At 37.6% G+C, this 24,229-nt stretch overlaps 2 protein-coding genes across 10 annotated transcripts in view; one reads left to right on the top strand and one right to left on the bottom strand.

The window, feature by feature from the left end:
* LOC145291314 (uncharacterized) overlaps nucleotides 1-24,229 on the bottom strand; it is a 464,874-nt gene that overhangs the window by 107,021 nt on the left and 333,624 nt on the right. The gene's annotated exons all lie outside the window — the stretch shown is intronic.
* LOC145291313 (uncharacterized) overlaps nucleotides 1-24,229 on the top strand; it is a 176,833-nt gene that overhangs the window by 100,641 nt on the left and 51,963 nt on the right. For 5 of the 6 annotated variants that reach the window (XM_080137044.1, XM_080137043.1, XM_080137042.1 and 2 more), the window contains one exon: nucleotides 20,116-20,320. The exons of the other annotated variant lie outside the window; for it this stretch is intronic. In XM_080137044.1, coding sequence (XP_079993170.1) covers nucleotides 20,117-20,320 — 204 coding nt within the window. In that variant the 5' untranslated portion in view covers nucleotide 20,116. The remainder of the gene's footprint in view (nucleotides 1-20,115; nucleotides 20,321-24,229) is intronic. 6 annotated transcript variants of the gene reach the window in all.

Raw genomic sequence — 24,229 nt, 5'->3', positions numbered from 1 at the left:
TCGCTGACAATGAATCTGATAATCAAACCCGCCGAAAATTTACCGTTTGCATGGTATGAACCCCTAGGCCTTGTGACTATTTTCTGCCATTTCACTGCCTTCGGTAGTGTTTTTCTTACATGAACGGGCGTAGTGAAGTGTCTTTTCATATCGCATATGAATCTTTCAAATAAGAAAGTTTAAAAAAACAAAACAAAAATGTGGTTCATTTTTTTTTTTTTTTTTTTTCGTCTTACATAGTTTTTAATACTTTTTTAATTGATCAAAAAATAAAGCTTTTCACGAGTGGTTTGCAAAAACATAAGCACCAAACACATTTTTATGTTTTTCATTCTTTTTTTTTGGGGGGGGGGGATTCCATTAACAGGTGCTTCTGCAGTTTAATTAACCATTTTTCCGTTAAGTAACTCGCCGACATTTACCATTTCACAAAGATTCTGTTTACATTGGGGAGGGGGCGGCGCGGCGGTGATGCGCGCCCCCAACACAACCACTGCTGAGTGCCGTGCTGCCCCTTCCGCAATGTAAACAGAATCTTTGTGAAATGGTAAATGTCGGCGATTTACTTAACGGAAAAATGGTTAATTAAACTGCAGAAGCACTTGTTAAACTACACAAGTCCTATAATTGAATATACCTCCCCCCCCCAAAAAAAAAAGAACGAAAAACATAAAAATATGTTTGATGGTTATATTTTTTGTAAACCTCTTATGAAAACCTTTTAGATCAATTAAAAAGTATTAAAACTACGTAAAACAAAATAAATAAATAAATAAATAAACCACTTTTTTAAAAAAAATTTAAAAAAAAAAAAAAAACTTTCTTTGAAATGATCGCTTAAAGATTCCGTCATGCCAAGATTCATACGCGATGTGATAAGACATCCCACTACTCCCGTTTGCACGCGAATGTATCATGTAAGAAAAATACTACTGAAGGTGGTGAAATGGCACAAAATAGTCCCAAGGTTTAGGGGTTAATACCATGCAAACGGTAAATATTCGGCGGGTTTGATTATCAGATTCATTGTCAGCGACTTTGAATGCCGATAAAACAAATTAGAGTGGTTACTGTTCTGTTGTAGCATAAGGTAACATTTACCAAAAATTTTTTTTTGTATTTATGCAGAATACGGACCGTGCTGAAATAAAAATGTTATTTAGAAACCTGTTCTTAATATGATGGAGGAGTAGGTGTATCAGAAGTTTGGGGGGGATTTTTGACACCCCTAACACAAAACTGCGAATAAAATATAAAAAAACTCGTAATTTCTCTTTTAAAGTGGGTTGTTTATTTTCTTTATGGAATATACTTCCAAAATAAATAGAAATATATATATTTTTTAAACAGTGTTTACAAAGTGTCGGCGCGCCTTCATGCAGCCATTTTTTTTACGTAATGAAATCAATTGAATTTTACGAGTTAATTTTTTTTTTTCAATTTTTAAAATTTAAAAATCTATCAACATTTTTCTATTGGTTAAATTTTTACGATATTTTCACGGTCAATGTGAAATTTCCAATAAACCGAATATAATATTTTAGACAAACGTTGTTTTTTTTTTAATTCACCCCCCCCCATTTTGAAATGTCTATTAAAATTTTGATAATTAATTTATGTACCAAAGTTTTATATATCACAAATTGAAGATAAAAGATCAATAAATAATATATTGTAAATTAAAACAAAAAAAAAGTGTTTTTGGGGGAAATTTACCTGTAAAGTCCAAAGTGTAAAACCTATTTAAAAAAAAAAAAAAACACGATTTTTTTTTTTTTTTAATTTTTTTATTATTGGAAGCCTACGTTCTGCTTATATTGTCCAGTAAGTAATGGACGATAACAACAATTTTTTCTATTTCATTCAATATTTTCTTTTTTTAGACATTTAAAAAAAAAAATTTCACTCAACAAAAAAGGATGAAAATATAATAAATCAGAAATTTATGTCTTGAGAAAAGAAAAAAGAAAAAATTCCTGGAGTGTTTTTTCTTTTAAAAGAATAATCTTATGAGTAAAATTTGACTATTTTTAAACTATGAGAACACATATTTCCTAACGCGAACGTGTGGTTTTTATGTCCTTTTGTTCATCCGTAGTTCAAACAAGGAGAAAGATTACTTCCAGTTTTTCGAAAATGCTTCCATGATCGCGCGTTTTTCAAATAGTCGTTTAAAAAATTCTTTTATTTAAAAAATAAATGGAATTTAAAATATAAACATGGATAAATTCTTAACAATGAAGAATGGAACTACACATTTAATTGTTTTTTATAGGTAAGTGATTTTTTGGAATTTATATCGATTTTGCGGGAAATTTATTCACTGAGTCCCGTGAAGGTTATCCCACGTGGTTCATGTTAATAAGCCTAGAAAAATCAGGACATGAAAAAATAAAGACAAGGAAATACCTTTAAGAATAAAAAAAATATTGCCATTTTATTGAGGGAAAAGAAAGCATAAGGGTTGGGGAAAGAAGGCAGCAAAGCTGCAAAGTTCAATTATTGAGAAAAAAGTTTATATGTTCAATTTACAAGAGAAAATACAGTTTATATGTTCACCAATTCGACTGCCAAAAAATGTCCTTATGGCAAGCACTAAAGGCTTAATTAACACTAGAGAGAGAGTACAGAAATAAGAGAAAATTAGAATAAGAGAACTTACTGCGTAAAACAATGATTTCGTTTTTTTTAACCTTTCTTTTTTATCTTTATATATATGTGTGCGAGTCCTTTTTTTTTACATATATACTTTCTTCACGCCACTCCAAATCGATCTGTCCTCACTTCAGTGACAGAATCCTGGAAAGTTCTTTTGAAAATAATCCTTGAATTTGAAAACTCAATGTTGTTTGGTAAAACCTTCGTTCGTCCTTCTTGTCAGATGAAATTCTCACTGGTTACAACATGGAAAGACATTTCGGTTTCCACACGCCGACATTTAATCGCATCTCGTGCGTCCAGTATAGATCAATTCTTCTTAGAATTGATTCTTTCTTTTCTTTTCGAGTCAACCAACTTGATTCGACTCTTACTGAAACTCATTATTCATTCCTATGAACAATGAAATAACTTTTACTATTTTTAAGACTTGAATGTCTGAGTAGGACCAGAGCTCGTAACTTGCGTGTTACCCTCGTGGAATCTCTGTCCAAAACTGACTTTCGCTCCGCTCTCTCTAGTGCACTTGTTGAATTTTCGCGGGAAAAGTATCTCTTAGTAGAACCAATTGTGGCGTGATTCTTTCAGCAGCAGCAGCAGCTCGTTAAAAAGACGTAAAGTTAAAGAAGGAAAGAAGGGAGGAAAGATAAAAGACAACAACGAAAAGAAGGAAGAAATTAAATTTCTGACACTCTCCCGAACAAAAAAAGAAAAAGAGAAAAGAAAAAAGGTGGACATATTCCAACTAATACCAGAGATAATCAGGATTTCTCTCTTTAACTGATCTCTGATGTCTAACAGGTCTAGACTGATCCTCACGAACTGATTCCACAACATTTTCACCTTCAGGCAAATCATCACCTTGATCTGCAGCAGGGGCTTGGAAAGAATGAGTTATAGAAAGTTCCAACGGGAATAAATGTTTTATTGAATGCTCTTGCAACGTATCGCCTCTTTTAATCAAGGCAGATCTCACCAATCCGTCGGAACCTTGGGTCAGTTTCATCACCCTGCCCAAACTCCAGTGAGGTCTAGACTTAAAACCTTTTATCAACACTACATCATTCACCTTTATCTTGTTATCAAAACTAGACTGGTACAAATCACTAGATAACTCTCTCAAACTCATCAAGTACTGTTCATACCACATAGACCTGAACTTATTCAAAATGGATTCTCAATATTTTCACATATCTAAACTTGATCGTATAACCCTTATCTGTCAGTTCGTTAACCATAGACTTGATATCTTTCAATCGGTTTCTCGTAAACTGACACTTGGTGTTGATGGTTTCCGACAATAACCACGACAACACTACTTGTGCGTCGACAGCCACTATGATTTCCTTGAACAAATTCGGGAACATCTTAACCAAAATAATTACATGTTTAATGCCCAAAAATACAGCCAACAATTCCAACGTAGGAAGGGTTCTCTTGACAGAGGGAGCCACTTAAGCTTTTGCAAAAAATAAGTTAGCCCTTCCTCGTTGGTACATATATTCGACAATTCCGTAAGCACGGTTCGAAGCATCACAGAACATGATCAAGATTACCGGCAAATCAGTTTGAACCGAACATCTATTAAAACCAATGTTTTGAATGTCCTTAAGACTCTTTTGAAAACTATTCCAAAGAGATCATTAGGAATTGCTTGGTCCCAGCCTATACCTAACTTCCATACTTAGCTCAACATGATTTTTCCCTTTATAGTAATAGGCAACACAAGACCCAACGGGTCAAAGATCGAAGAATTCACAGACAACATGTCTCTTTTAGTTGAGACTACTCTCTCAACACCTCCGCTACTTAATTTCATTTCATCCAACATCGGATCATACGTATAGCCCAAGACTTTCTCACACACCATTCCGTGAGAGGAACCATTGTTGTCCAACTGTATACGTTGCGAAACTATTTCGCTGTTACTGCTACAAGTTTTCAATTCGAAGCCACCCTTTTCCATGGTAGTTACTGATTCCACATATAACTTCAGCAATTCAGACTGCGACTGGTGTGTTTTAACCAGATTATCGACATAGAAGTTATTCAACAGCATGTCACAGCAGGGTCCTGCGGCATGTTTTTCTACATGATATTTCACTATATAACACAAAATGAACGGGCTGGACACAAATCCAAAGATCAAAGTGCTGTACCTGAAACAGACCAGCTCGTCCTCTAACTTCAAAAAGAAGCAGAAACGATTCTTGTCAAATTCGTTCTTCAATTTGACCATCAAAAACGCTTTTCTAATGTCCGCTAATAGAACCAACGTATCGGTTCGGAATTTGAACAAAAGCTCCAGCATATCAGTGTACAGGTTCACACCCGTATAGGCGCAATCATTGAGGGACGGCTTACCACCCGTTCTCAATGAACAATTGAACACAGGCCTTATTTTTGTTGTGCACTGTGATTCAGTTTTGTAGACAGGACGATGGGGTATCCAGGTGTACTTGGCAAATTCTGAAGGAGGCACATGAATTCTCTCAATTATGCCTTCGTTCTCCTGATCAAGAAATACTTTGCAATAATCAGAGTACAGATTTTTGTCAGACAATTTATTTACTACTTTGTCTAAGACAGCTAATGCCACATTATAACTAGACGGAACTTCGTTCAACTTATCTAGGTTCCAAGGTAAACTTACATAGTAGCTTCCGTCACGATATTCAATAGACGAACGAAAATCTGCTATTTTTATTTTATCGTAGCTACTGCATACCTCATCTGTAACACCCAATGTTTCGAGATTGAACATATTCTCTATGGTCCTATCCACTGCCGCTTCATCAAAACAACTCCAAGGATCCAAATGATTCGATTTAGGCTCCAAAACAAAGTATACATGAGTAACATTACACGACGAAAATTTCCCTACGACTCGATTGTAATTCAAGCCAGCCTGCTCCCGCACAGAACAACAGGATTTGAAGTCCGAAACGTCTCCAAACAAAATCATTCCCTGAGACGAACTAAATGCAAATCCGTCTTTAAATGGGGTTAGCTGCAAGGGGCCCAAAAACTTGATTACATCAATACCAATCAGACTATGGACTGGCAGCATGTCGTTTTTCATACACGAGAAATCAGCAGCCAATTTCACCTCGTCCTTTCTCAAGTCAGATATCACACCGCCTAATCCTTCAATTTTAAAGGACAGGTCTAAGTGTTCATCCAACAAGAATGAAACTTGCCTTGATTCATCCCGAAATTTCACACGGAGATCTATCTCCTGCAGGTCTCTTACTTTATTACCCAAAAAGGTCTTTATAAGAAATCTGCGACTTTTCATGGGTGAGGACATGGAAATCTTTCTTATAAGTCCTTTGCAGAGGTAAGATCTCTCACTGCCGGTATCTAGCAAACAGTTAAAGGACACATCCTTGCCCCCCACATTAACCGAAATGTTAACTACAGGTAATAAGGACGAGCTACTGGTCATCCAACAAGCGTTAGAAGAAACAGTAGGCTTGACCGCCATGGGACACATAACGCTACGGTGCCCAGATCTATTGCAAGACCAACACAGCTCAGACTCCCTTCCATTGCAAGGACAGTCTTTTTCCCCATGGAGATGGCTGATGCATCTAGAACAAATCACTAACTCGTTACACCTTCTCAACTTGTCCTTAAACGTTGGATAGGATTTACACATATGAGCCTTGTGATCATTACTTTTACAAAAACAACATCTATATTTGACTTTAGATGTCTTGACGTGGAAATTCTCCAACGTGGAGGGTCTTTTATCTGGTAAGGAAGGTTTAAACTTGTTATTAGACCTTTTTACAGAGAAGTCTGGTCTACGACTCCCAGGATCATATTTACAGAGCTCAGGAGTTCTAATAATATCAGTACAGTTATCCAAAATCTGCTCCAGAGAAGGGTAATTATTGTTCACTTTGTGCACTAATTCTGTTCTAAAGGTAACGGGTAATTTACCGAATACGATATGACCCAACAATCGATTTCCCAGGGTACCGCATTCCAGAAAATCAATACTGAAGGAATTCTTCAATTCGTATGCCTGCGTCTTCACGTCAGTCAAGAATTTTTTCACGTTCAAATTACTATACAAACGATCAGTATTCAACAAGGACGAGAAAATTGAGTCCACAACACAACTCTCATCTAGGAACTCGTTGGAAAGCAACTCTAATGCAATCTCGTAATTTTCGTCCGATACCGATAAGTGTTTAACAATCTGAAAGGCGTAACCCGTGAGATGGTTTTTCAACACGACCAATCTCAGCGAGTCACTATCCAAACTGGATACACAGTTTAGGAACTCCCGGTGAAAATTTAAAAAGGCTAGCTTATCTGTCTCTAAGTCCCTATCATTGAATTTAGGACAGACGATAGAAGGGGTAATATTTACACCCTTGACTTTATCACTCTTCTTCAAACAGGTCTCCGATTCTTCAACTTTGGCAGGTCTCAATCCAGCCAATTTCTCCAGAGCTTGTAATCTAAACAAGGCACAATCCTTGGAGAAAGTTTCCACAATGTCTTCTTCGACATTATCATTTAAATAAATATCGACTAACTGTTCTTCCAACAATGCCGCGTTCGACAAGTATTTTTCAACCTGATTTTTACATAAAGAATATTTGTCCTCTCCCACTTCATGAGATGATTCTATCGCTTCTAGCACTACAAGTATTTTATTCTTATTAATTTTCAACTTCTTCAACAGAACATCCTTTGGCGTCGCAGCCATTTTATTTTCAACTAATTCTCACTTAACTTATCAATATTTGAGATAGAGAGAGAGCTACCACATAATCTATGACATCACTCAAAATGGCGCCAACCGTTACCAATCAAGCCAACAAGACAAGATGGGGAGCACAGAAAGCCCGCCAAAAAAGAATGATGCAACAACCAAAAGAACTAAGACTATCCCAAAATGGGAAATAATATCTAGAAAAAAAGGACAGGCAGATACAGTCTGGTGAACATAATACGAAGAATAAGTTAACAGCTTGAGCAGAACCAACCCTAAATTATTTCCAATAAAGGGATAATCCTATATAACGTTTCTCAAGCTTTTGACAGAAGAAATGGTATCTCCCCAAATCTTGTCCGATAGGAGGAAAATAACCATTTCAGGTAAGAACACTGCCAATAACTAAAGCACATAGCAACATCCGTAATCTCGGCTTAGATGCAATTATTTCTTAACAGGGTTCATAAATTTTTTGGCAGAATGCGGGAAATTTATTCACTGAGTCCCGTGAAGGTTATCCCACGTGGTTCATGTTAATAAGCCTAGAAAAATCAGGACATGAAAAAATAAAGACAAGGAAATACCTTTAAGAATAAAAAAAATATTGCCATTTTATTGAGGGAAAAGAAAGCATAAGGGTTGGGGAAAGAAGGCAGCAAAGCTGCAAAGTTCAATTATTGAGAAAAAAGTTTATATGTTCAATTTACAAGAGAAAATACAGTTTATATGTTCACCAATTCGACTGCCAAAAAATGTCCTTATGGCAAGCACTAAAGGCTTAATTAACACTAGAGAGAGAGTACAGAAATAAGAGAAAATTAGAATAAGAGAACTTACTGCGTAAAACAATGATTTCGTTTTTTTTAACCTTTCTTTTTTTATCTTTATATATATGTGTGTGAGTCCTTTTTTTTTACATATATATTTTCTTCACGCCACTCCAAATCGATCTGTCCTCACTTCAGTGACAGAATCCTGGAAAGTTCTTTTGAAAATAATCCTTGAATTTGAAAACTCAATGTTGTTTGGTAAAACCTTCGTTCGTCCTTCTTGTCAGATGAAATTCTCACTGGTTACAACATGGAAAGACATTTCGGTTTCCACACGCCGACATTTAATCGCATCTCGTGCGTCCAGTATAGATCAATTCTTCTTAGAATTGATTCTTTCTTTTCTTTTCGAGTCAACCAACTTGATTCGACTCTTACTGAAACTCATTATTCATTCCTATGAACAATGAAATAACTTTTACTATTTTTAAGACTTGAATGTCTGAGTAGGACCAGAGCTCATAACTTGCGTGTTACCCTCGTGGAATCTCTGTCCAAAACTGACTTTCGCTCCGCTCTCTCTAGTGCACTTGTTGAATTTTCGCGGGAAAAGTATCTCTTAGTAGAACCAATTGTGGCGTGATTCTTTCAGCAGCAGCAGCTCGTTAAAAAGACGTAAAGTTAAAGAAGGAAAGAAGGGAGGAAAGATAAAAGACAACAACGAAAAGAAGGAAGAAATTAAATTTCTGACAATTTTTTATACTCGAGTATAAATAAAAGGAAGTAAAATTTCGGTGACTTTCTTCAAATCTTTTTTTTAAAGAAAGTTGATTTTTAAAAACAAATATTGCATAATTTACTATTAAACCAGTTATTTTTTAAAAATTTTGTCTTTGCTCCTTTAATTGAAAAAAAAATGTAGGGTTTGAATTACATTTTTCAAGTAGTTATAAGCTTGTAAAAATAGGAGATCGAATTATTCAATTTTTCCCTCGCATTCTTAAAATCGGTTTCTGACAATGAAAGAGTGGGGGGTGGGGGTCTTCTTTTTTTTTTTTTTTTTAAGTATCTTGTACTTTCACCTAAAAATTCAATAAACAAAAGATAGCGTGAAAATTTAATTTAACTTGAAAATCCTATCTAAAACAAAAAAAAGAGAGAACAGTCCATATTCTACGACAAAAAATTTTGTGAACATTTCACTTGTAGTGCTATTTCGTTTCAGTTGTATTCAATTTATTTTTACATAAATCAGAGTTAGGCGGCTATTTTTGTTTCACTACCACTGTGTGTCAAGATTACTGTTTTTGTTTTGTTTTTTTTAACGAAAATAAATTGATTTTTAAAAAAATATTTCTGATATATTACTAAAGAAGACCCTAAATTCTGTGTTAATAAAATCAATATAACTAAAAGAAAAATTAATTTCTCAAATTAACGATATCATCATTGAATATACCTCCTCATTCAATATTTTGACAAAAAATAATATAATTGTAAAAAAATAAAAATAAATAAAATAATCATGCGATTTTCATGAAAACAGTTCACAGGAAATTTTAAAATGAAATATATTTTCCCTTTACTCATGAACATGTAATTATCAGAATAATATTTTTTTATATATAATCTCGAAAATAAAAACAAATGAAAAAAAAATTAGATTCTGTGCTATTCTGAAATTTTTTTTTTTAATGTGGAATAATTTCTACTAACGATTAACTTTGAGATGTATGTGAAGTTGAAGTCTAATCTAAACAAATTCAAAGTCCAAGGGACAGGAAAGCGGTTCGATCAGTACACACACAGACACAGTGACACGCCACCAACACGAACCAGCGTACACAATTACCAACCGGCCGTTCTTTCCTTGCTCCTTGCCTTCCAAAACGACCTGCATTTATAATTGTCGAAGACCAACTGATTTGCATATATGCACGAGATTTTATGAGAGTTTACGAGATCATACCATTACAAAATGCCGTCGGCACCATCTTGGAATTCTTTTCTTATCCTAGCTTCGCAGCAATGACAAAGCACACACGCACTCCTAGGTCGTTTGAATGGTAAGCCCTCATTTTCCCAGCTTTTGCCACACTCCCCCCTGATATCATTATCACAGAGGGGGCAGGAAGGCAGCGACCTCCTTCTTCAGGTGCTTCTACGGAGGGGCAGACAGGGAGCCTCGTCTTCAGTTGAGCTCCCATCCGCGGTCTGGAGATCAGTGAACCGGAGGCTGTCGTCGTCCAATGAAGCCGGCATATACCAGAATAATGGTTCACTGGTCGTGGAACTCGTTTCACTTTCGCCACCGAGCGGCGGCTGCGCCTGTGATGCCGCTCACAGGTCCCTGACGTGTCGGGGCACACCATCAATCCGCACGGCTTGCGGGCTGATCACCTCGGTAACACGCCCGGTTCCATAGCGCGTGGTGCATCTGCCACAGGGGTTCTTAACCCAGACAATGTCTCTCACTTTGATACTATCTCGTGTCGCCTCTGGCTCAGGTAAAGGGCTGGCCTCTAACCCTTTCACCCTGACATGGTAATGGTGCAGCGCCTCAGCCAGCGCGGTAGAGGGCGAGACATCGTCCTTAGGGGTGACGTTGTACCAGTATAGCGCTTCAGGCACTGTACATCCCTTCCTAGCTGCAATGGTCTTGATGGCCTGGTGGTTCCGTTCCACGATCCCGTTCCCACTAGGCACATGGGCGCACCGAAATCGTAGTCGTACACCCCAGCCGTCTGTGAACTGCTTGAACTGCCCGCTAGCAAAAGTGGTGCCGTTGTCGGTCAGTATTTCGGAAGGAGGGCCACGCTCAAGGAAGACACTTTCCAGTTCCCGGACAACGGCGGCCGCATCCTGTTGGCGAAGTGGCCGCCACAACGCAAACCTAAACGGTCCACAGTCAATCATCGTCAAAAAATCCCCGCCGTTGTGGTGGGTCACGTCCACCGCGAGCTTGTCCCAATTGTTCTTTACGCTCAGTTTTCCCTTCTTCCACCGGGCAGGCGCCGGATCAATCGACTTGCAGGTTTCACAACTCCTCACCACTGATTCTACCTCCTTCCTTGACACACAGAGGTCGACCAGTCTAGTGAAGTAGAGGGTTCGGTTTACACCGGGGAGCCCACTCTGGCAATGGACGTCAGCAACATGGTCTGGTTTGAATCGACGCCCCACCGTGGCGCAGTTCACAGGTGCCAGTTCTTCCATTTCTTTCGGCAGGTCCAGCCAACGGCGCGGCACTCTGGTAGGACTGTACTAGCGTCACATCTACGACCAGGTTGTATTCCTTGATGGTTTCGGTTAGGGTAGCAAACCACCTCCTTATGAGCATTTCACCTGATGCCTTCGTCGCCAATCGTGCCTTTCCACTCAACACATCGGTCGTCCACCGATACACACATGTGGAGTCTGTAACGATGTGCAGGACTCTGGCCTGCCACTGTAGTGCCAGGTTGACCCCCTTCACTGTGACATCGAGTTCAGCCAGGTTGATGTGCCTGGCGTCATTTTCTGGCCGAAGCAAGCAGGCATCTTCCACGATAGATCTGTTGACCGCCAGAGCAACACTGAGGGCGAGCGAGCTGGCGTCCACCCAAACCGTAAACTCGCTCCCGTCGACGCACCATTTCCCTCGCACCGGATCGTCCTCGGAGACTCTGGCCAAAGTCTCCTCTAGCATTTTCTGCAGGGCGGGGTCGCGCAGCTCATCGTCCCACCCGGTTGACATGGAAGTCGCTCGGCGCTTTATGGCCGCCACCGCCTCCCGGAGCCACCCACGGGGAAGTGGCCCACCAGTTTCCCACAGATGGGGAAGACGCACCGACGCATGACAATAGTTGGAACTTCCGGGACGTCACCACCTCTTCACCAGCAGAGTCCGTCTGCGCTGCCGCTCACACGCAGGCTAAGCACCTTCGTTCTATCTTGCAGTCGCGGCGGCTCCTTGCACGTTAGCCAGAAGCTTTCGAAGTGTTCTTTAACCTTCTGTGCAAGCATGAGGCTCTCGTTCACGTAGATGTCATCGATATATGACGATGTCGCTTGTTGCACGGCGTAGTCCTGACGGCGAATCTCCTACATGATTGCCATCATGATGTTTGGGGCCACGTTCAGGCCGAACCCTAGCCTCGTCAAGTAATAACGTGTCCCTTTAATCTTGACCGTCTGGTACGGCCACAGCAATTTTTCGATGCGTATCTGCAAGTAAGCTTTTCGCAAATCCAATATTGCTGCGTCTGCACCTTGTTGCCGCCACTCTCTCAGTTTGTGTGCACGGACGCCTGCACCCGCCTGTGCGGGTCAACGTACTTGTTGAGTTCCCGGTAGTCCATGACGGGTCGGACTTTTTGTTTGTTCTCCTGCCTGATAGCCATCAGGGGAATCAACCCCTTTGGGGGCCCAAGTTCGTCTTCCGGGTACGGGACCAGCCAGCCATTGTCCTTCCAAACCTGGAGCTCTGCCTCGTACTTCCCCCTAAGATGTGCGGGAGGAGGATACTCCGCCAGCCGATTCCGCAGGGACACTGGTGGCTGGTCACCCAACCACTTCCAGGACACGGTCCAGGCGTTCGTGCCCCTGTCGTATTTTGCGTGGAAGTCGGGTTCATCAAGAATGATGGCTGCGCAGACCGGTGTCTCAAGTTGGGAGAACCTTACATCACTGGTGCCATTTATGGTGATTCCGCCCAGCCGTGTAATGGAATCTATTCCAAGAAGAAGGTCGTACCCCAGTAGTTCCCCATCGACCACCAACGCCTTCACAGCCACCGGGGGGGCCACTGCCAATGCTTACGTAGACCTTGCTCACCCCACTACATATCAGCGAACCTCTGCCAACGGTTAGTACCGGGACCTTCCACTCCTTCCATGCGGTGCAACATCCCTTGCGTATCAGGGTTTGGGTGCACCCGGTATCAACCAGCGCTGAGCGTTTGCGCCCATCAACATTCATGATTAGTTCAGGGAGCGCCTTGTTCACAGCCGCTTTGGGGAGGGTGTTGGCGCCGCGGCTTCCTCCCTCTGCTCGTTTCCCGGACATGCTCGAGCTAAATGGCCTGGCTTGCCACAACGGTAACAACGCACCCGCTTCCGTGCTCCATAATCCAGGGCGCGCTTTGCTTCACTCCTACAATCGAAGTGGTTGGGGCCGCCACATTTATAGCATCGTCGGCCCTCTACAGGTGATTCCAATGCCTCAACTGCCGCCGAGACTGGCTCCTCCTCAACTGGTACTTTTCGGGAGCCCAGACAGGAAGGCGGTCGCTTGCACTCCCGAAGGGGGTGGCAAGCTTCTTCAGATCAGCCAGATAGACATCCACCGTCTCCCCTGGCCCAAGCCGTCGCCCAGAAAATTGCTGCTAGGCAACAAAAGGGTCCGCTCCTAATGCTCCGTACAACACCTCTTTAATTTGTTCCATAGTCGCGTCATCCCCGAGCTGCTGATACACGGCATAGGCCCCCTTGGTGAGCCTAAGCGGGATGACTATAGTTGGGTCCTTTATCTTGCACAACTGGCAAACGCGTTCGGCTTTCTCTAGCCATTCGACCCCCGAAGGTCCTTCCAGGGAGCCGTCAAATTCTGGGATCAATTTCAGGTCGAACTTGTCATACCAGAGATATCCGCCGGAATAGCTTGAAGTTGAAGTCCAATCTAAACAAATTCAAAGTCCAAGGGACAGGAAAGCGGTTCGATCAGTACGCACACACATAGTGACATGCCACCAACATGAACCAGCGTACACAATTACCAACCGGCCGTTCTTTCCTCACTCCTTGCCTTCCAAAACGACCTGAATTTATAGTTGTCGAAAACCAACTGATTTGCATATATGCACGATTTTTTGCGAGAGTTTCCGAGATCATACCATTACAAAATGCCGTCGGCGCCATCTTGGAATTCTTTTCCTATCCTAGCTTCGCAGCAATGACAAAGCACACACGCACACCTAGGTCGTTTGAACGGTAAGCCCTCATTTTCACAGCTTTCGCCACAGTATGGATGTACAGTATTGCAATAAATAGACGTGATTTGCTCTCCACCACCTGCCGTCATCCAAATTTTACTTTCTGAGAATTAACGACTCCCTCAATTGCAATCATTTGGAAAAATAAAATGTAAGTTTGTAATTTTTTTTAATACGTCCACTGATAAATCATCATTTTGTTTAAATTTGAATTTTATTTAATTATTAATTAAGAATCACTTTAGCTTATTTAAATGTCATATTTATATAATAATCCATCCATTTATAAAAATAAAAATATGACACTAAACTGTTATGTGGAGATAGGTGACCAACCTGGAACATTCTACATAAGGTTTTCACCGGACCCTTGGGTAAAAAACAGAGACTTCCCCCTGAGCATTAACACACTGTATTTGTCTCTATGTAAATAAGTAAATAAACTTCTCTTTCAGCATTCAAACCACAGTGTATATTCATCTATTCCTTTCACGGAATACTTTATCTTTGACTAACATGGGTGCCCGGGTGTTTGGAGGTGTATGCTGAGCAAAAAAAAAAAAAAATGTAAAAAATGATTTGAGCCCAAAGCAGTACATTTTAAGGGGTCATAATAAGAATCAAAGTTTGACCCCTATTATGACCCCTTAACATTTATTGTTTTGGGCTCAAATCAAGTTATTATGTTAGATCCATGTCCACGGAACCTATATTTAAAATTTCAAGGGTTTAGACCCAAAATTGTCGGAGGAATTTGGTAGAGTTCTCAAAGGTCAAATTGTTGAACTTTGACCCTTAACGGCCAAATTTCTGGCCGAAAACGGATCACATAGATTTTTCCAAATATCAGTACCCTGTATATCAAATTTCGAGTCTGTAGACTAAAAATTGACAGAGTTATTGCGTAGGGAAATGTACACAGACAGACAGACACAGACACGTTCACTTTTATAGTTATATAGATAGATTGTCTGAATAATAGGCCACATATCAAATTGGCGACGGAGACGAGATGTGAACTCAGTATAAAAAAAAAAAAAAAATTGTGCACACGTGGTGAGTGCGAAATTCTCAAAGAGTTTTTATCTGATTAAGGAAATTATTCTTATAAAGCGAAAGACAAGTATTCACGCAAGTACAAAGAATTTTTATATTCTTATTGCTGTTTTTCATTGAAATTTCTGAAAAGTTGATTCAGAAAAGTAATTCAGAGGTGTTTTGTTTTTGGTTAATACGATAAAACAAATTGTACTGTGGAAATTGTTTTTCTTTCAAAGAAATTCTTAAAAGGAGTTTACGTATTTGAAAAAGACAAAAAGGATCTCTGAAAATTTGTAAAGTATTAATATTTTGTATGGTGATTTTTTTTTTTTTTTCTCTTCGAACATTTCTCAAATGTTGACAATCTTTTTTTTTTTTCGTGACGAGATCTGAAGGGAAACATCTTATCTTTTGGAACAAAATTTTGTATACATTGATTTTGTATTTGTGTGTTAAAAAAAAAACAAAAAAAAACATGCCTTCCAAACAAATAACAAAGTTAACGAAAACAATAACTGAAAGCTTGATCGCTCAGCAAAAAGCTCAAATTGAACTTCAAAAACAAATGTTGATTCAACAAAAACGTTTTGAATCACTCGTCATTCAGCAAACTACAGAGAATCGTTTATTATGTGAAACTGTGTTGTCACAAAAATCTAAAGATGGCGCATCTAGATTTTTTTCGGCAGAGAGTATAGCCAACTCTCTAGTGGAGTTCAAATATGACCCAGAACGAGGTGATATGTTTCCTGCCTATTATTGTAGGTTCGAGACGATTTTTACAAAAAGATGTGAGAAATGGTCGGACGAGGAAAAAATCACACTCCTACTTCAGAAATTGGGTACAGAGGAAAACACAAAATTTACGAATTTGATTTTACCAAAGAAACCGGAAGATATTTCTTTTTTGGAAACTGTTCGAATTTTATACTCAATATTTGGTGAAAGAGACAGCCTTTTTCATAGAAGGTATAAGTGCTTGAACACGCAAAAAGAGGAAACTGATGATATTGTCACATATGCAGGTAAAGTCAATGCCCAGTGTGGACTATTTAAATTAAAAGATTTGTCAGTTGACATGTTTAAGTGTTATATATTTGTTCAAGGACTGACAGCACCGAAGGACAAGGATTTTATCGATTATGGAGCAGGATCCAGAAATTAACTTGCAAAAAGTGACAGAAGAATGTCAGAAATTGATAAATGTGAAAAGGGATACCACTAGGATAGAAGGAAAAACTACATTACATGTCCTAATGGTAAAACAAAAAACATTTCCCAAGAACAAAGAAAAAAGTTTTGAATGTTGGAGCTGTGCGGGTTCGCACTTAAGAAAAAATTGCCCTTTTAAAGACCAACCTTGTGCCAAATGTGGTTTAGTTGGATGCTGAGCCTCCCTGTACCGAACTAAACAAAATAAACAAACACAAAAACTTAAGTCTAAAGTAAATGTGATGTTGTCAAAACAAGAAGTGAGGCAAGGAAGTAAAAGAAAATTTGTCAATAGCAAAATAAATGATCACATAGTGAAACTACTTTTGGATACAGGTAGCGATATTTCAATTATCGACAAAGTGACCTGGAAGAGGATTGGGTGTCCAAAACTAGAAAAAACATTTAAAATTGCCAAAGGAGTATCCGGCAAGAGATTAAAATTCATGGGAGAATTTAATTGCAGTGTATCCCTTGGATCGAAAATTTTTTCTACAAAAGTGTCAGTTGTTCCACATAGAAATTTTTGCCTTTTCAGAATTGATTGGATCGTTTTGTTTGATTAATGAGAGCTACCCATGAATTCATTTTGTAACAGTGTGAGTGTAGCTGAAAAGAAAAATTCCAAACAAAATGAGGATATTCTCACGGTCTTGAAAAGTGAATTCCTCAGGGTTTTTTCTGAGGGGTTAGGTATGTGTACTAAGACCGAAGTGAATTTTGAACTAAAGCACAATGTGAAACCTGTTTTTAAGCCAAAAAGAAACGTGCCTTTTTCTTCAAAAGAAAATATTGAAATTGAACTGCAGAGATTGCAGGAAACTGGTGTAGTCAAAAAAGTTGACTATTCTGAGTGGGCAAGCCCCACTGTATATGTTAAAAAGAAAAATAAGAGGATTCGGGTATGTGCCTCAATGACTGTCTTATGGATCATAGTTATCCACTCCCATCCCCTGAAGACATTTTTACAAAGCTGAATGGAGGGAAAATTTTCTCCAAAATTGATTTATCTGAGGCTTACCTTCAGGTAAAAGTCAGTGAAGAATGTTCGAAGTATTTGTGTATCAATACCCATTTAAAACTCTTCAGACTCAAAAGGCTCCCTTTTGGTTTGAAAGTAGCTCCATCGTTATTTCAGCAAATAATGGACACAATGTTTGCCGATTTAGGTTTTGCAATCGCAAATTTGGATGACATTCTTGTAAAGAGTAGAAATGTGCAGGAACATAAGGAGCACATCAGAGCAGTTTTCCAAAGAATTGAGGAATTTGATTTCAAATTGAGTGCCAAAAAATGTGAATTTTTTTTAAAACAGATAAAATATTTGGGTCAAATCATTGACAGCCAAAGCAGAAGACCGGATCCTCAGAGAACAGAAGCCATTGAGAGAATGCCAGCACTTAGCAATGTTGTCCAATTACAATCTTTTTGGGGTTTAGCACAAAAATGCATAAGTTGAGAGCACCATTGAATGAATTATTAAAAAAAGGACGAAAGTGGATTTGGTCAAACGAATGCCAAAGCGCATTTGAAGAGATTAAGAAATGATTGCTATCTGATTTAGCACTGGCACACTTCAATCTACAGAAGGAATTGATTGTGGCATCAGATGCAAGTGATTATGGTATAGGAGCAGTACTTCTCCATAGACTGGAAGACGGATCAACGAAGCCAATGCTTCCAGATCACTTTTGCCTGCAGAGAGAAACTATTCTCAAATTGAAAAAGAAAGTTTGGCAATAATGTATGCAATTAAAAAATTCCATACATTTATTCATGGCAGGATTTTTACGTTGCAGACTGACCACAAGCCCTTGTTGACTATTTTTGGATCTAAAAAAGGCATACCCACTCACTCTGCAAACAGACTTCAACGATGGAGCATAATTCTGTTGAATTATAATTTTAAAATGAAGTACATTTCATCCAAAAATATCGGACATGCAGATGGACTATCCAGATTGATTCAAAAGTGTGCAGAACCTTTAGAGGACACAGTGATAGCTGCATTAAGAGAGGAAAAAGATCTCTCCGGACTGCTGTGCAACACGATTCGAGAATTACCAGTGACTCTAGATGACATCAATAAGGCAGCAGAAACAGATGAATTCAAATGTAAGAACGAAAAACCAGGTGCAGCTAAATGACAAGTCAAAGAAAGACTAAAAAATTTCGCCATTTTCGATTTGCTCACAGACTTTATTGTATGCAGACAGAGTCGTCATACCGACCACACTGCAAAAGAGAATGCTAAAACAATTCCATAGCAGTCATCCAGTCATGTCTAGAATGAAGGCCTTGATGCACTGATATACATATTGGCCTAATATGGACCGGGACAACTAGTACTAGCATCTGCATTAAGATATCTCTTCAATCGTTTTGGAGTACCTAAAACTATTGTCAGTGACAATGGCACCCAATTTACCAGCAAAGAGTTTGAAGAATTCTGCAAGGCTCTATCCATTGAACATTTAACAACTGCAATATACCATCCAAGTTCAAACGGCCTCGCAGAGAGATTTGTTGACACGTTCAAAAGAGCTATAAGAAAACACCAAGGTATGGACATTAATGAGAAGAGTCTTGAAAATTATTTTGTCTGTTTTTTGATCACTCCTAACCGAAACATGAATGCTGGTCTGTCACCAGGAAAATCAGATCTGTATTTGACAGGATTTTACCAAATGCAACCAAGACAACAGCAATGAGAGAAAGTCACTCAACAAGGTTCTACAAACCTGGTGACAAAATATTCTTCTTGAACTATAGGACTGGGAAAAGCTTTTGGGAGGAGAGGATGATTATGAAAAGAATTGGGCACATGCTATATTCGGTAAGAAGTAGTAAATTTGACTGTTGCAGGTATATGAATCAGCTAAGACCTCGACACACTGATGACTACAAATAGGCAGAAGATAATGAACTGCCCTTAGAGGTATTGTATGACTCTTTTAATATTCCTCTACCCATAGCACAACCTACTCCGAGATAGTATCTTCTACTCCAGATCAGAGAGTACCAGTTTCACCACCCCCTCAAAAAGTGTTGAGGAGAAAAAGTACAAGGGTGAAAGGAAAAGTTAACCGACTGAGCCCCAGACCTAAAAACAAACGGTATTAAGCAAAATTCTCCAAGGAGAAATTGGCTTGGTGGGAGGTGTTATGTGGAGATAAGTGACTAACCTGGAACATTTTACATAAGGAACCGAGTCATCGGTTTTCACCAGATCCTTGGGTAAAAAACAGAGACTTCCCCCTGAACATTAACATGCTGTATTTCTCTCTATGTAAATACGTAAATAAACTTCTGTTTAAGTATTCAAACCACAGTGTATATTTATTTATTCCTTTCACGGAATACTTTATCTTTGATTGTCCAAATAATAGGCCACCTTAGGACATATCATAAACACACAAAGTACTGCCAACAAATCAATATTTAAATATAAAAACTGTGTACAGCAAAGATTACGTAAGCAAAACTTCTTTGTTATCTGTTAGTAAATATGTGGTAAATATCTTCCAAGAAAAATATTAATCAATTTAATCAGCACACATATAGTTTAGTGTGCAACCCTTAATCTTCTGTCCATCTATGCTCTGCATGCATTAATATGGCCCTAATTACAACGGACAACATTCTTATTTTAACATGAAACGAAACTTACCAGCATATATATTCATTCTATAAGAAAAAATATGCCAACTTTAGAAATCTATTTTCAGGATGGATATTTTAGAAAAATATGGAGTGGAGAAAGAAAGTGAACAAGGTGTATCAAATCTGGACACAAAGTATCTCATCGCTCAAGTTGGTGCTCCATTGACGAAGGCATTAGGTGAAATAGCACTGAAACAACCACAGGATCCAATCGAGTACCTTTCTGGTTTATTGTTCAAATATAGAGATAACCAGCTGGAACTGAAAAAGGTGAGTACAGTTAGTCTGATCTTTGACAATTAGAACAACTGACAGGTTTAAACAATAACGAAAAAATATTCGTTTTAATGAGGAAAGACTACAAATGATTTCTAAAATCTTTGTCTCAATTATTTTATTAGGCAACAACAGAAAATTTCACTTTTACAAACATTTTTTAAAAACAGTTATTTTTTTTGTCTGATATTTATTTTGAGGTAGAGTTATATTATACTTTCATCCAACACACTGATGATTTATTTTTAAACTACACAACTAAACCCGGCATTGCCCAGGAATGAATAAGGATTTTTGTATACTCTCTGCTCTCAGCCCTTAATCACATTTGATGTTTTTGTTAATTTTAATTACTCAGCTTATAAATACAAGTAAAGCATGAGGTTCGCTGTGATAATTACTCCCTGAATTAATCACGTTTTTTGTTGGATTTGGGGAAAAAAAATCATGATTGGGATTTTAGATATTTGTGTTTTTAATTTCTTAGACATTTTTCAATCTTATTCTAATTTTCATGAACAATTTTTCTGCACAACAGAGAGATGTTTTTTCTAGAAGATTTGGACGTGTCTGATGAATCTATACTCCTATAAATTTTTATTCGTATGGATATTCATATTAAGAACCCTTTTTTCTATTTATTTAAAAAGAAAATACAACGTTGTTATATATGAGTCATGGAATTGCATTCACTAGCAAAAGATCTAGCTAATTTGCATATTCTTTTAAACAGTCACTTTAATTAATTAATTCCCTATTAGTTTTTTCGGTTTTCTTATGGATATTATGTATAATTATATTCATGCAGATATTCTACATGATTTATACTTGTGTAATATTTGTGTAAAAATGGTATAGTAAACACAGAACCCTTTCTATATATATTTATGTATGCATATATATATTTATGGGGGTATATGAGAAAGGAAAAAAAAGGTACTGTTTAAGGCTAGGTTATGGTTAGAAACAAAAACAAGAAAAGTAAGTAATATACGACGTACCGGACATATCTGCACCACTCTTTGGGAAAGAAGAAGGAAAGGATGGCTAGCTCATTTATATACCCGAAGGGCATCTTGTATGATGGGAGAAGCTATTTTTTTTTTTTTTTGTCTCTTCCTTTTTTTTTTTGATAGGAGGATATAAAAGTCGGGAAAAATCCCTGCAAGAAACACAAAAAGAAAAGAGTCGTGAACATCTTCTCTTGAAAAGTATTTTGTGTTGCTGGTGTTCAGATTGTGCGGTGTGACATTGGTGGCGAGAGGCCAGGTGCGGTCGATTGGAAAAGAAGAGGGCAGAAACGTGCTGTTGTCGAGCGAATGACACACTCCTACCCGAACCCCAGAACCGAATCCTGATCGTAAGCTCACAATAGTTGTTCAAAAAATTTTGCTTACCAAACTCCTTTGTCAGTTTTTGGTCTACAGACATGAAACTTAATATGTAGGGTATTCGAATGACGGCATTATGAATATGCATGCATAACGTAATAGCTATTGGTTCCTGATTTAATTTTTAGCATTGGAGCAAACATGTCTTCATAGCTCAGGCAAAGGAAATCGTAAGATAAATGTTTTGATTTTGATTCTTGGTGATATGGCACACAAGTCATATTTTTCTGAAAAACTTTTAAAATCATTATTATATATTTGGTTCGATATAATATAATGCAGATTTTGTATAAATATACAAAATCTGCATTCATCAAAATATATTTAAGCGGACGGCATAAAACTACTAAAGGCATAAAAACACTAAGAAAACTTGAGCAAGATACAAATATAATCCACCAGAAAGTAGCAGAGAAATCTAAGCGTGATACTCAGAAAATTAATTATAGAGAAAGGTGATGCAGTACACCAAGAAACAAGAGAGAATTTTAAATCTAACTTTTGTTGTGGAAAAACAAGGATTTTTTTTTTATTGAAACCAAATCCATATTATGACTGTGGACAATTAAATTTCAAAGTTATTTGGAGCATGAAAAAATAGACATATGCAATCACACTGTGAATTAAATACAAAATAAAGAAAATTTACAAATATGACTTCAACTTTTGCAAAAAGCAGTCAATACAAATTTGACATTCAACATTAATCACTTCCCCAAATATCAAATGAATTAACAAAAAGATGTGTCCATCTGCTAAAGAGGAGGGCTTTAACGAAATATGATGGCAAAATCAAAGGAAATAGGAATTCAACAATTCCAACAAATATATTGGATTTCACCCAATACTAACACAGTGACAGTTTTGTCTTCACTAATTCATGTTTGCTAAGAAAGTAAAATCTGTATTTGAAAATCTCTAGCCTGATAGAAAAACGAGCTTAAAATAAAAGACGAATACAATTTTAATTCAGGTGGGAGAATATTTTTTTCAAAATATAAATTTAATAAATTTCAAGAATACTGAAAAGATGGTATAATTGAGAGACATGATTAATGGTCGGAGGTAAAATAGGTACAGAAATACCATCTAAAGCTGAAAATAAAAATACAAGATTGCAAGAACCAATGCTGACATTTATGATTTATTTGATATACTTATAAACAATTGTTAATAAAAAAAAAAACTGTAAAAAAAAAGAAATCCAATAAAAATCCGAGACATGAATCTTAAACCATAAGAAGTAAAACCTTCAAAAGTTTTGTGAAAAAGAATATTTCCCTACAAAATTTCAACTCGTTTTGTTGTATAGTCGGTTCTCTTTGTAATAATCTATCTGTTTATCGCTGCCACGTGTATATATATATATATATATATATATATATATATATATATATATATATATATATATATATATATATATATATATATCATGTTTATTGCACTTCTACAAAGATGCATGCTGCTAATAAATATATACACATTGCTTGTTCAAGCTGCTTTAACGATCAAACACTGAGACGGTTTCATAATAAAACTGTACGTATTTAATTATTATCTTGTCTGTCCTTGGTCGTCGGACATGTCAAGCAAGAGTGGTGAACGGTGGAGGTTGGGGTTAATGAACTAACGACGACACGATCGTGTGCCTGTCTCTGTCTCTCTTTGTTCGTCAGACCTCTTGCTTTTATTGACAATTTCTTCCTTTGTTCCATCAGAGGTCAATATGTGTGTATAAGTTCGACTTGGATTTCTTTGTTCCATCAGAGGTCAAAAATTGTGTGCAAAGTCCGATCTGATATTTTCTTTGTTCTCTGCTAACCTGGAATTTGTGTGCGTGTGCATGATCTCCAAGTTTCTTTATCCAACAGTTTGACAAAGGCATAAACTAAATAGTAGTAGTAGTAGTAGCAGTAGTAGTAGTAGTAGTAGTAGTGGCATCTTGCTGACACCAATTTTTTTTACTACATAGGAGTCACCACTTATCAAGGCCCAGACACCACTCGTGGATAAGGGTTAAAAGAGTGTACAGTAGTCAATGGGATAATATAGAAATCGTTAGTAGTGGAAATTCGGTAAATTGGATTACTTAAGGGAAACGTTCTATGGTAAACTATTAATTCTTTTTCCTTTTATCATTATATCAAGTAATATTCTTATTCCTTATTGTTAATCATGTTAAATTTTGCTTTCATGAACTCCATTACAATACATAGTGATCATAACTTTATGCAAAGTTTTGAGAACATCAGAAAAGACTACAGAAATATTGGAATATCAGTCAGTGATAAAAAAATAAAATGTGTGGGCTTTGCAGTTCAGGACGAATATAAACTTCATAATATTATGTTACAATGATATACCTTTAATCCAAAGTTAATTGAATTCTTCATAAAAATTTTCTAAAGTCATGTTTAATCTGAACATCGAAGCACCACAGATATATGATATATTAATGAACTGTGGTTTGAGTTGTCCCCCTTTGCAAATTGGCTGTTTGGAGAAATGGAAA

Source organism: Euprymna scolopes, chromosome 12 (genome assembly GCF_053919585.1).
Source record: "Euprymna scolopes isolate OS-2025 chromosome 12, ASM5391958v1, whole genome shotgun sequence".
Taxonomy (NCBI): domain Eukaryota; kingdom Metazoa; phylum Mollusca; class Cephalopoda; order Sepiida; family Sepiolidae; genus Euprymna; species Euprymna scolopes.
Note: the sequence above shows the minus strand (reverse complement) of the source record. Positions and strands in the feature narration are given on the sequence as shown.